At 46.9% G+C, this 14,557-nt stretch overlaps 1 protein-coding gene across 4 annotated transcripts in view; it reads right to left on the reverse strand.

Moving 5' to 3' along the window:
• LOC137622170 (condensin-2 complex subunit G2-like) overlaps positions 1–14,557 on the reverse strand; it is a 413,141-nt gene that overhangs the window by 167,683 nt on the left and 230,901 nt on the right. For all 4 annotated transcript variants that reach the window (XM_068352607.1, XM_068352608.1, XM_068352605.1 and 1 more), the window contains exons 12-13: positions 7,627–7,807; positions 7,371–7,508 (exon numbers count right to left, since the gene is read on the reverse strand). In XM_068352607.1, the coding sequence (XP_068208708.1) occupies positions 7,371–7,508; positions 7,627–7,807 (319 nt within the window). The remainder of the gene's footprint in view (positions 1–7,370; positions 7,509–7,626; positions 7,808–14,557) is intronic.

Here is a 14,557-nt window from a genome sequence, read left to right on the forward strand (position 1 = left end):
TTTCGCTAAGGGCTAGAATGAGAACTCAAAAGGCTATACGATTAATATTAGTATTCCCAATATCGAAATATGAAATAACGATACATAGTAATGTGGAACTGTAACAATCGAAATGAGTACTACATACATACATATATCAAGGCACTTCCCCCAATTTTGGGGGGTAGCCGACATCAACAAATGAAACAAAAATAAAAAAGGGGACCTCTACTCTCTACGTTCCTCCCAGCCTAACAAGGGACTCAACCGAGTTCAGCTGGTACTGCTAGGGTGCCACAGCCAACCCTCACACATTATCCACCACAGATGAAGCTTCATAATGCTGAATCCCCTACTGCTGCTACCTCCGCGGTCATCTAAGGCATCGGAGGCAGCAGGGCCTACCGGAACTGCGTCACAATCGCTCGCCATTCATTCGTATTTCTAGCACACTCTCTTGCCTCTCTCATATCTATCCTCCTATCACCCAGAGCTTCCTTCACTCCATCCATCCACCCAAACCTTGGCCTTCCTCTTGAACTTCTCCCATCAAATCTTGCATTCATCACCTTCTTTAGCACACAGCCATTTTCCATTCTCTCAACATGGCCAAACCACCTCAACACATTCATATCCACTCTAGCTGCTAATTCATTTCTTACACCCGTTCTCACTCTCACCACTTCATTCCTAACCCTATCTACTCGAGATACACCAGCCATACTCCTTAGACACTTCATCTCAAACACATTCAATTTCTGTCTCTCCATCACTTTCATTCCCCACAACTCCGATCCATACATCACAGTTGGTACAATCACTTTCTCATATAGAACTCTCTTACATTCATGCCCAACCCTCTATTTTTTACTACTCCCTTAACTGCCCCCAACACTTTGCAACCTTCATTCACTCTCTGACGTACATCTGCTTCCACTCCACCATTTGTTGCAACAAGAGACCCCAAGTACTTAAATTGATCCACCTCAAGTAACTCTCCATTCAATATGATATTCAACCTTGCACCACCTTCCCTTCTCGTGCATCTCATAACCTTACTCTTACCCACATTAACTCTCAACTTCCTTCTCTCACACACTCTTCCAAATTCTGTCACTAATCGGCCAAGCTTCTCTTCTGTGTCTGCAACCAGTACAGTATCATTCGCAAACAACAACTGATTTACCTCCCATTCATGGTCATTCTCGTCTACCAGTTTTAATCCTCGTCCAAGCACTCGAGCATTCACCTCTCTCACCACTCCATCAACATACAAGTTAAACAACCACTGCGACATCACACATCCCTGTCTCAGCCCCACTCTCACCTGAAACCAATCACTCACTTCATTTCCTATCCTAACACATGCTTTACTACCTTTGTAGAAACTTTTCACTGCTTGCAACAACTTTCCACCAACTCCATATAACCTCATCACATTCCACATTGCTTCCCTGTCAACTCTATCATACGCTTTCTCCAGATCCATAAACGCAACATACCCCTCCTTACCTTTTGCTAAATATTTCTCGCATATCTGCCTAACTGTAAAAATCTGATTCATACAACCCCTACCTCTTCTAAAACCACCCTGTATTTCTAAGATTGCATTCTCTGTTTTATCCTTGATCCTATTAATCATTACTCTACTATACACTTTTCCACCTACGCTTAACAAACTAATAGCTCTTGAATTACAATACTCATGCACATCTCCCTTACCCTTATATAGTGGTACAATACATGCACAAACCCAATCTACTGGTACCATTGACAACACAAAACACATATTAAACAATCTCACCAACCATTCAAGTACAGTCACACCCCCTTCCTTCAACATCTCAGCTCTCACACCATCCATACCAGACGATTTTCCTACTCTCGTTCCATCTAGTGCTCTCCTCACTTCATCTATTGTAATCTCTCTATCATTCTCATCTCCCATCACTGGCACCTCAACACCTGCAACAGCAATTATATCTGCCTCCCTATTATCCTCAACATTCAGTAAACTTTCAAAATATTCCGCCCATCTTTTCCTTGCCTCCTCTCCTTTTAACAACCTTCCATTTCCATCTTTCACTGTCTCTTCAATTCTTGAGCCAGCCTTCCTTACTCTCTTCACTTCTTTTCAAAACTTCCTTATTCTCTTCATATGAATGACCCAATCCCTGACCCCACCTCAGGTCAGCTGCCCTTTTTACCTCACATACCTTGTGCTTTACTTCCACATTTCTTTTTCTATATTTTTCATACTTCTCTATACTATTACTCTGCAGCCATTCTTCAAAAGCCCTCTTTTTCTCTTCCACTTTTACCTTCATTCCACCATTCACTGCCCTTCCTCATGTTGCCTCCAACAACCTTCTTGCCACACACATCACTTGCAATCCCAACAAAATTTTCTTTTACTAACTTCCACTCCTCCTCTAAATTGCCAGTTTCTCTTACTTTCACTTCGTCATATGCCATTTTCAACCTTTCCTGATATTTACTTTTTACCTCCAGTTTTATTAGCTCTTCAACACTCACTAGCTCCCTTTTACATCCACCTACTCTATTCCCCCACTCTTTTGCTACAACTAATTTTCCTTCCACCAAAAAATGATCAGACATACCGTTAGCCATACCCCTAAACACGTGCACGTCTTTCAATCTTCCAAACATTCTTTTAGTTATCAACACACAATCCATTAATGCCCTTTCTACCACTCTTCCATTTGCCACTCTTACCCATGTATACTTATTTTTATCTTTCTTTTTGAAAAAGCTATTACTTATCTCTTGCTCAACAGACATATCTACCAGTCTCTCACCACTCTCATTTTCACCTGGTACGCCATACTTCCCAATGACACCTTCTACCTCTCCAGTGCCCACTCTAGCAATTAAATCACCCATGACAACTACATAATTCCTTCTACCCAGTCCTTCTACACACCTAGTTAATTCATTCCAGAACTCATTCCGCTCTTCTTCACTTTTCTCACTACCTGGCCCATACGCACTGACAAACGCCCAACATTCCCTACCCAACCTAAGCCTTACCCACATTAACCTAGATGATCTCCTTCCATTCCACTACTTTACCCGTCATCCATTCACTCAGCAATAAAGCCACACCTTCTCTTGCTCTTCCCCTTTCAATCCCTGACACTCTACCAGATATTTCACCAAACATCACTTCCCCATTTCCTTTTATCTTTGTCTCACACAAAGCCAATACATCAATCCTTCTATTCCTAAACATACTTCCAATTTCACATCTTTTACTCTCTATCGTACTACATCCACGCACATTCAAACACCCCAAAACTAGAGTGCGGGGAGCAGTCACTCGCCCCCCAGGTCCATCTCTTTGTCGGTCTCACAGGATGTAGATAGAGGAGAGGGGGTTCCCAGCCCCCTCGTCCCGTCCCTTTTAGTAGCCTCTTACGACACGCAGGGATAACGTTGGCGCTATTCTAATTGCTTTTATGCCTTCGCGGCCACAGGGGGAAATGAGTACTACGTAGCGTAAATTGACTGTACACTAGTTATCTCTATAATAGATCGATGATTAACTATAGAAAGTATACTAATAGGACAAATATTACTTAAAAATAATATACTTTCCTTACATTATAAAAATTAAATACTTATTTGCAAGTCATTCTACGTAGAGTTTATGTCACATGATTTGTGACGTCATAGTGCTGGCGGAATGATTTCCTTCAAGTCATTCTTCGAAGAGTTTACATCACATGATTTGTGATGTCATAGTGCTGGCGGAATGATTTCCTTCCACCATCATGTCTTCAAGAGTTGGTTCATTAGTTTTTATAGTATGGGGAAAAATTCCTGATCCTATCCCTTTCAAGCTTATGAACATAGCGATTATAATCCAAAAGTACACACATGCCCTTTGCATTTCTACATACTATGTGGGGATCAAGAGCAGCTTTTGGAAGCTGGTCTTGCAGCCCTACACACAAAATCTAACAATAGAGGCAGCCATCTTGAAAATCAAGTTAAAATAAACTGTCCAAGTCGAAACAACAAAAACTATCTTATTCGTGTGAAAAAGAAAGGAAAATCCAATATCAGCGAAAGCCATCAACCAAAAAAAAGGCAGGGAATTTCTGAGGACATATGGGAATGGTTCCAGGTACCTGGATAGAGGGAGCACAGGTATGATCACCTGGCCACCTATCGGCGATTGCCGCGAATTTTGAATTTCTGCCATGCACGCGACGAATCGGCGGGATAAAGCTATATATATGTAACCAATAGGGAAGTTAGATATTTAAAAATATCCTTTGAGGATTCTATACAGAGATAAAGGTCAAAATATCATAAGGTTTCTGCATAGGGTTAAAGATCTTCAGCGGGTCTTGCGCAGCACGTTTGGAAGGTTCTCTAGAGCATCGATTCAACCACCTGTTGCGCTACTTTCGGCATTTTAATTTTATCTATTCCAATCTAGCAGTCTAGATTATAATCAACTGCTAAATTCCTGGTAAACTTCACTATATTATTATCCTCACTTGTCAATTTAGAACAATTCCTCCAAGATAACCACACTAGGAATAAGGTCTCATTAATCCACTTCATTGTCATTATTAGTTCTACTTAACAATAATTCAACAGTAGCCATCATTCAAATTTGTTAACCCAAACAGTAATCACCCAAAGGAATTATTCTTGAATGGGTAATAAAATTGGAACATTAAGGGATATAAACAGTGAAGAAAAAAAAGAGACAAAGGAACATGAATTCAAGATCTGGCATTTAAAAGTTGGAGGAGGAAAAAGTATGACAAACACTTCAGGACTCAATAACTGAGCTAGAATAAAGAGCTAGAAGCATTAATTTCTGTAAGGTCCTTACTGTTTTAGGGTTGCAGCAGCCTTGAGGATAAAGGGTCTGACTTACTATTCCTTGGTTGGATGTTAGAGCCCTGGTTGCATCTTGAAAAAGATTTCACTAACATTTCACAATCCTTGTGAGCTAGGGATGGGGGCTTTTGGGGAGGCTTTGGGCTTTTGGGGAGGCTTTATGTCATTGCCTGGTACTCCATGGGTCCTAGCTTAGATGGAGAAATTTCCTTGTACTTGGCCTCTGCCGCTCACGAGTGACCTTTAAATAACACAGCCTAAATATATGACAATTGACATGTGTCACCTGCTATTCATAAATGACACTACGCTACTTGGATCAAACACAGGAACTTAATATTATTAGCTTGACATACCTCAAGGACACTGGTAAATGAAAGTGCCACTAAAAGCAAGTCTATGAGGTTGCTTCATAACAGTGAGTGAAAGGTCCTGGGCTAAACTACAATACTGAATGCTTTACTAGCATAGCCTTTATGATATTCTTTGCCTCAACATCCTTTGTATTGCTATACTGTAAATCTTTGACATGCTATGGAAATCTATTTTGCAGCACTACCCTACAAATCCAATTAATCAATAAACTAAAATAACACCTGCAGTTTTCAGATAAAATTTGTGAACTATTCACTTACACTTTTTTATTTAATATTCCACAATCTAGCATGATGGAAAAAACAGGAAGCAGGCATGGATATAATGTGGGTGCATCTAAGAACCGAAGGGATGCTGCCAAAACACTTTAGTATTGCCTAAAGTGCTTTGCATGAATAACAATCATGGCACTGACCAACTACAAGACGAATGAATGCGATCATCTCGAAAATCCTTCGGGTGAGAATTCCACAGAATGACAACGGCTGTTAAGGCAAGCTGAGAATGTCTCTGATCTGAGTCAAACTCATACTGGGTAAAGTAAAAATGGAAACTAATAATAGGACCTATATGTCTATACTACAGCTTGAGAGGTTATTTGGTATGCCCCTAAGAAGTCTATTTTCTTGCTAAAAGAAATCTATGAAGTCCATTTTCATGCTAAAAGAAATGGATATAAATATAATATACCACTGAAAAGATTCGCATGATTTTCACCGAATCCTACAATGACACAGAACAATTAAATGGCATTGCATATCCACACATCCTTGACATGCAATTTGTTTATTATCAATTTACGTTCTCGTTCACTTGAAAAAGAAAGCCTTGCACATGATATGTCTATGTTCAATTCAAATGCAAGCCCCACTGCTTTCTATCATGCAATTAATGTGTCCTTTCATTTTCTCAATTTAAGATTACACTGTAATCATAACATTACAGGGTTGCAGCAGGGCGGGTGTACAAGCTGTAAACAACGGGAGGGTTTTCTTGCTAATGACAACGGGATCTTATGAAATTATCTAAAAAATATATTGTTTTAATCATACAGTGTAATAAAAATCACACTTATTTTATAGCCTACCCTACAGTATACTAATTTTTCTTGGTGGGTGGGTGGGGACGGGGATTTTCTATAAGTTACTGCTCTCACAATTGGTGTGCCAAAAATTGGCACATTCTGAGACTATTTCATGAAACAAACAATATTGCAAAATTGACTTTATACAGAAAAGAAGACAGGATAACATGAAAAGAAAGCCCACTGATGACAGAGCCAGCCTATAAAATATGAATAATCAGTGTCCTTTCAATTTCCCTGTGTTATAAAGAATTCCTTATATTCTTGTCATGTAGTAGTATATGGCTGGCCTTAATCTTGGCGCTGTTCTTGGCATATTTCCACATGGTCTGAGCAAACTCCCCAACTCATACAATTATTCCTGTGTCTATAAAATATACACACCTCTCACCTTTCTGGTTTTTTTTAAAGTAATTTTCTGGAATTTTCCAGTCCTCTTTTCTTTCATCCTGTGTAACTTGAACATTCAGCAAAACTTTTTCATAAAGTATACATCACAGGGATTGGATATATGACTTTGGGACATACAACACTGACACTCAACAAGGGTAAAATCTTACAGTAGCAACATCAAGAGGTTGGACATCAGATGGAAGAAAGGAAGTAGGAATGGAATTAAAGTAGTAGAGTAAAATAGTGGTAGGATCTTGGCGCCAGAGGGAGACTTAACTGTCTACTGTGCATAGCGAGGAATGCAACGACGGCACTACATAACAGCCTAACGGATAACTATAAGCTTCCATAAACAAAGTAACTGTTGCACACATAACCTTTGCCTACACGCCCATTTATCATTGCAGGGTATATTAGCAAGAGTGTATAACCTACGTAATTTGATCTGACCATCCATGAATATTTTACTAACAATACTGTAGTGTCTAAATATCTTACTTAGGAATACTGTATAAAGTAATTACTATCCATAAAATGTTTAACAATCCTACTTTGCAGTATAAAGTTTGTTTCAAGAGGTAATACTAGGTAGCATTAGTTTTGCAGGAGTGAGTTTTGGTGAAAATACGTTATCAGCAATATCAGAGCAAAAACTTACTTTTATTTTCTTTGTTGTTATTGCATACTTTTGGTCCTCTTCTACCCTTATGGCCTCCGTCAGAGGAACTTCCCTTCGGTGCAGTTTGTCTGCTTGAGGCTGGTTGATCTATGTTTGAATTACCACAGTTCTCGTGATCTAATTAGAAATGTGATAAGGTTTTAATTATTTCTGTGAAAACAAGAAATAATACAGAATAGAAATATCTTAACAACAATATTTTATAAACTTATGAAAATACATATGCAAAACATACCTTCATCCCTGCTGGCATCTTGGGATTCCTGAGAATGTATGTAATTTCTGATACACAAACAAATCAACAAGATGAACTCGACAGTGCTGCGGATGTCAAGCGTGCGAGAGGCGTACTGGTAGAACCTTCTTGCAGCTGTTCTGTTTTCTTTTAAAAGAACCAGGCACCTTTGAAGAAGCTCCTGAACAAACATTCAATATATAGTTAAACAAGACGTTCCCACTATATTCTCATCTTTTGACACTTATTTTACCCAAAAAGTAAAGTTGGTCCATAAAATAAAACCTCTATTGGTTATACACATATAATATACCAATTCTTTGGCCTTTGTACCAATGCTATATGACAAATTCGGAGATAATTTGTCTTTCTCCTAACCATACAAACCTTAGCTATTTACATAGGGTATTACTTTCGGCGTAGCTGAAATGACAAGCCATTAGAATTTTAACGAGGGTTAACTACCCCCGCGCTAGTTAGCAAGGGGGTAGGGGAAGGGGTAGCTAGCTAACCCCCCTCCACACACCGGTGAACTGTCTCACTTCACTTAGAGGTAGGACTTGTCTTGGGGGACAGGGGTGGCGGGCAAATATGTGTAAATAGCTAAGGTTTGTATGGTTAGGAAAAATACAAATTATCTCCAAACATTGTCATTTGTTCCGTAACCGAAATACAAACCATGCTATTTACATAGGGTGACTTACCCCTTAGGAAGGGTGGAAAGTCCCCAGCCTTACTGGCTTTGGCTTACCCGGGGGCTCAGAATCCGAGTGAGCAGCACTCGAGAAAAAGAGTCCCTGCACCTCGCAAGTTTCTTGCTCTGCAAGGAACGTGCGGCCTACATAAGCTTGTGTGTGGAGGAATAGAGTGTGACTCGTCCTAGGAAGTTGACCTGAAAGCCTTTAGATGGAATTTTAGGCTAGGACGTTCCCAATACCACCTCGTCAGGGTATGGGGGACGCGACAGTATTAACTTAATACTAGGAACACAAGGGAGCATGGTTTACCTGCAGAGGTTGAGGTCAGCTATACAGAGACCAGGATGCTGCTTTCCCCAAGAGAGGGGAGGATGAAGAAAGGAGTAGGGGCTAGACATACTCTTTCATTCACGCAGACTAAGACCGGGTAACAATGCCCTCAACCTTCTGCTACCTGTCCATTAAGGAGCCTGAGGTTAGACCAGCTGTTGTGCAGCCACCACAGGGCCGATAGAGAAAGTATCAAGGCTCCTGTGGGTCACGTCCTGCAGGTAGTGGGCTGTGAAGGTCGTTTGACGCTTCCAGACCCCAGCTTGTAGCACCTGCGTCACAGAGAAGTTTCTCTTAAAGGCCAGGGACGTAGCGATGCCCCTGACATCGTGTGCTCTAGGGCGACGTGACGGAAGAGGGTCAGGATTCAAGGCATGATGAATAACCCTTCGAATCCAGGCCGAGATGGTATTCTTGGTGACCCTCCTCTTAGTCCTTCCCTTGCTTACGAACAAGGCCTGCACGCGGGGACGGACTGCAGCTGTTCTCTTCAAGTAATGCCTCAGACTCCTCACTGGGCATAATAGCAGATGGTCTGAGTCACTTATTACAGAACGGAGACTCGTGACCCTGAAGGAGTCAAACCGTGGGTCCGGCACTCCAGGGTTCTGAGTCTTGGCAACAAACTCAGGGACGAACCTGAACGTTACCTCCCCCTATCCCCTTGAATGGGCGATGTCGTATGAGACACCATGAAGCTCACCGACTCGTTTGGCCGAAGCCAACGCGAGTAGGAATGCCGTCTTCCAAGTCAGGTGTCGATCAGAGGCCTGGCGTAATGGTTCGAACGGGGGTCTTTTCAGAGCCCTGAGGACCCAAACCACGTTCCATGGAGGAGGTCTCACTTCCGACTGAGGGCAGGTAAGCTCATAGCTAAGTATGAGTAGAGAAAGTTCTAGCGAGGAAGAAATGTCTATTCCTTTCAGCCTATAGGCCAGGCTTAAGGCTGAGCGATAGCCTTTCACTGCCGAGACCAAAAGGCGCATTTCCTCCCGCAAATACACAAGGAACTCCGCTATTGCTGGAATAGTGGCATCAAGTGGAGAGATACCCCTCCCACGACACCAACCACAGAAGATTCTCCACTTCGCCTGGTAGACTCTTGCGGAAGACTTTCGCAGGTGTCGGGACAATCTTTCCGCAACCTGTTGCGAAAAGCCTCTCTCCGTGAGGAGGCGCTGGATAGTCTCCAGGCGTGAAGCCGAAGCAAGGCTACGGCTTTGTGGTAGATGTTGCAATGTGGTTGTCTGAGTAGCTCGTGTCGTGGGGGCAGTTCTCTCGGAGGTTCCGTTAGGAGGTGCAGAAGGTCCGGGAACCATTCCGCGTGATGCCATAGCGGAGCTATTAAGGTCATTGACAAATTGACCGATAGTCTGGTCTTGTTGAGCACCCTTCTCATCAGACAGAACGGTGGGAAGGCGTAAACGTCGATGTTGTCCCACTGTTGTTGGAAGGCATCTTGCCAGAGAGCCTTGGGGTCCGGGACTGGAGAGCAGTACAGTGGCAGCTTGAAATTCAAGGCTGTCGCGAACAGGTCCACTGTCGGGGAACCCCACAAAGTCAGGACTTTGTTGGCTATCTGAGGATCCAAAGACCACTCGGTACTCACTATCTGCGAAGCTCTGCTCAGACTGTCGGCGAGCACATTCCTCTTGCCAGGAATGAAGCGAGCTGATAGTGTTATCGAGTGGACTTCGGACCACCTCAGTAACTCTACAGCAAGATGGGATAGCTGTTGTGAAAAGGTACCTCCCTGCTTGTTGATATAAGCCACTACCGTGGTGTTGTCGCTCATCACCCCCACGGAGTGGCCCGCCAGGGGCCGTTGGAACTGTTGAAGAGCCAGATACACGGCCTTCATCTCTATCAGGTTGATGTGTAGGTACTTTTCTGATTCTGACCACAGGCCTGAGATCCTTTGGTTCAGAACGTGGGCCCCCCATCCTTCTTTTGACGCGTCCGAGAACAGTGTCAAATCAGGGGGAAGGACGAGAAGATCCACTCCCTTTTGTAGGTTCTCGTCGATCAGCCACCACCATAGGTCCGCCCGTTCCGTGGGTCCTATAGGAACCAGGGAGTCCGGGGAATCGATGCCCTGATTCCAGCGGGACTTGAGCCGCCATTGCAGGGTTCTCATCCTAAGGCGGCCGTTCGGGACCAGGCGGGCCAGGGAGGCTAGGTGACCTAGAAGACATAACCATGATTGGGCTGGAAGCTCTTCTCACCTGAGGAAAGGCTCTGCAACCCTCCCTAGATATACTAGTCGTTGGGTCGGCCGCAAAGAGGACTTCTCGAGATTTACCATGATCCCCAGATCTTGGCAAAGTCCCAGAACCCTGTCTCGGTGTCGAAGAAGGGTCGACTCTGAGTCTGCCAGGATCAGCCAGTCGTCCAGATACCGGAGGAGATGGATGCCGTTCCTGTGCGCCCACGACAAAATCAGCGTGAACACTCTGGTGAACACCTGAGTTGCTGTGGAGAGACCGAAGCACAGTACCTTGAACTGGTAGGTCTTGTTGTCTAGGCTGAATCTCAAGTACTTCCTGGAAGACGGATGGATTGGGATCTGGAAGTACGCGTCCTTCAGATCCAGTGTGCACATGAAGTCTTGCGGTCTCACTGCAAGTCTGACCGTGTCCGCTGTCTCCATGTTGAACGAAGTTTGTTTGACAAACTTGATCAGAGCTGAGAGATCGATGACGGGTCTCCAGCCTCAAGACGCCTTCTTTACAAGAAAGAGTCGACTGAAGAAGCCTGGGGAGCCGTCGACGACCTGGAGAGCATCCTTCTTGAGCATGATCTCGACTTCTGCCCGAAGGGCTAGCCCCTTTGCCGATCCCATGGCATAGGAGCTCAACGACACTGGATTCGCTGTCAGGGGAGGTTGAGATGTTGTGAATGGGACGCGATACCCTTGGCCGATCACAGAGACCGTCCAGGAATCGGCCCCATGTTGCTGCCACCTGTGCACGCAACTTTGCAGGCATCCCCCCACAGGTGGACACGCTGGGGGATTGCCAATCCTATCGTTTGCGGCCTCGACCGCTCCCTCTAGGATTTCTGCCTCCCCTGGAGGACTTCCCGCCCCTCTTGTCCTTGACAGGGAAGGGCTGTGGCTTAGACACCGTCTTAGCTGCCGGAGCCTGCTTCGGTGTCCTGCGAGGCTGAATGCTGTTGTTGTTGTGGAGCTGGAGGCTTGTAGGGCCGAGATGTGAGGGCCCTATGGAGGAGCGAATCATGATTCGACTTCCTCCACCTCTCAGCTGTGCGTTCTATATCTTTGGGCTCAAACAAACTTCCTCCAAGGATGGAGGAGTGTCTGAGCTTGCCGACATCCACGGCGGGAACCTTTGGATGGAACTTCTCGGTCACCGCATCACGGCGCTTTAGGATCGAGTAGGCCCCCAGGTTGGTAACCTGGTGAGCCAGAAACTCGATGGAGCGCGTGCCCGAGAGGAGGAAGGTCTCCAGGGCCTTCCTATTGCTCTCCTTGGACAAGTCCTCGGAGCGCAAGAGGATGCCCAGAGACCCCAGCCAGACATCCAGCCATGAAGTGTCCTGCATGGCACACTTAGCGACCTTCTCCTGGCTTAGGATCTCCGATGCCGAGAATGTCACCTGCCGGGAGGAGAGCTTCTCAAGAGAAGTTCCCCTGGTGAGCTCTTCCACCGAGTGGTGGAGGGGAAGAGCCATACTGGACTCCCCCATGATCTCAAAATACCTCCTCTGTTGTACACGAGGGGGTGGGAGGAGTTTGTTCCCGGCAGAAGAACGGCTGGAGGAGGCGAGTTCAGAGAGCTGGCCCTTGACCTTATCTCTGGCACTCTTCACCACCTGGGACCAAGGCAAAGCTGCACTGGCCCTTGGGGGCTTCTGGGTACCATAGACTTGGTCTAGGACCGTATCCTTGCCTTCGCGAGGGGCGATCTCCGCGTCCTTGAACCTGTTGAGTTGCCTCATCAGATTCAAGACCTGCCAGAAGGCATGCTCCGACTCGTGCTGCTCTCCGTCCTCTGGACTGGCAGCTAAGTCTCCTGTCCCCAAAGGCTCATCTTGGGGAGACACGTGGACGTTCTCCCGAGGTCTGGTTGGCTCTGGTCGGATCCGCGAAGACAACTTGGGAATCGTTTGAGTCCTTGGCCTCCCTCCTGGGAGGGATAAGGGACTCCAGCAAAGGTGTCTGGAAGGTACCTTCCACGCGAGACGTTTCTCTTCCTCGAGGTGGGGTTCCTCCCATTGGTGCCGTGAGAGAGGCCCTCACCCTGCTGGAATCTCCTGAGGACGGAAAAGCTTCGTCCACAGGAGAAGGAGAAAACGACTGCAAAGGAGATGGAGCCTTCCTGCCGGACCTCTTGGGAGCCAACTTCTCCCTGGGAGAAGTCACCACGAAGTCCACTCCTCTCCTTCTCTTCAGCAGGGGCGAGTCTGTCTTTGGTTTAAGTACCAGATCAGCGAGGGCCGGCTTCACAGCCTGCACCACCACTTTCATCAGGTGACGAAACCAAGACTGACGGAAGACCGACGCAGTGTCAGTAATCCCCGCTGGAGGGAAGGGGATCTCCTGAGCCTTCGGAGTGGACACCACGGGGCCTGCCTGAAACGAAGAAAGGGAAGAAGAATGTTGCCTGGACCTCTCCGGTGACTCTTCCTGGTCCTGGACGAAAGCTCTGCGCTTGCGCGGTGGCGATCCTGATGGGGATCTAGAAGTACGCGTCCCCGTAGGCTGCACGCGCTGCGGGTCCCGGCGAGAATCACACTGGCGCTCGCGCGATGGGACATTCACTGGGTTGTGCGTGGGCGACTGCTGGAGCGCGGGCGCGCAGTCGCGCGGGGGCAGTGGGCGCGTTGGAGCGCAGGTGAGAGGGCGCGCGATGGTAGAGAAGGTCGCTGGCGTTCAGGAGAACGATGGCGCGCAGGAGATCGACGGCGCGTTGGCGAACGCTGGCAATGAGCAGGTGACCGACCACGCAGAGGCGATTTAGCGCGTGGGCGTGTCGTAGACCTGTGGCGATCAGAGGCAGGGGCACGCTGGTAAGCGCGCGGGCGCGTAGGAGATCGTTGGCGCGCAGGAGGGCGTTGTCGATCGCAGTCAGCTGGGGCGCAGGATCAGATGGTGAGGTTGCGCGCAAAGGCGAATGCTCGCAGTCGGGCTCAGGAGATGTCTCGTGGGCGCACGGCGCGCAGGAACTCTTGAAGTGCACACCGGAGTGCGCGCGCGCTCTTGCGCAGGCGAAGAAGGGCGCGCAGGTGCGCGTGGGCGAGGCGAAGGAGTAAAGTCCTTGCCTGCGTCCAGATCCGAAGATCGTAGGCGAGAGTTGGCGCGCATCAGGAACAGGGTGCGCAGGTGCGCGCTGACGAGCAGGAGATCGTGGGCGCTCAGGAGACCGATGGCGCGCAGCAGGAACTGAAGGGCGCTGACGGCTAGCAGGAGAGCGCTGGCGAGCCGCGCAGGTGAGCACTGGCGAGACGAGTCAGAAGACTGGAACTCTGGAGAGCGCTTGTGCGCTACTGCGCGCGAACGAGCAAGAGACTTACCCACACCATGGGATAAGTCCCTCTGCCCCGAAGGGACCGATGCCCGCCGGATGACAGGATGAGTAGGCGCCCACTGCGCATCTGCGTCCAGAAACGGCGATGGCAGGCCGGAAGGTCTGGCAGGCGTAGGAGACCGTGAGCGATCTGCGGAGAGGTCCAATGACGAGGCTGCGACGGTCTGCTCCAGACGAGAAGAATCCTCTGCAGGGGAAGGCGACGGTGAAGAAGACCCGAAGAGGCGCCTCCTAACTCCCTTATAGGGAGAAGGAGGGCCCCTACGGCGAAGAGGAGGAAGAGCCTTACGGCGAAGGTGACCTCGAGGCAGGGCATCCACATCGTCGGTCCTCCGAAGAGGAGTCTCTGTCAGT

Source organism: Palaemon carinicauda, chromosome 29, assembly GCF_036898095.1.
Source record: "Palaemon carinicauda isolate YSFRI2023 chromosome 29, ASM3689809v2, whole genome shotgun sequence".
NCBI lineage: Eukaryota > Metazoa > Arthropoda > Malacostraca > Decapoda > Palaemonidae > Palaemon > Palaemon carinicauda.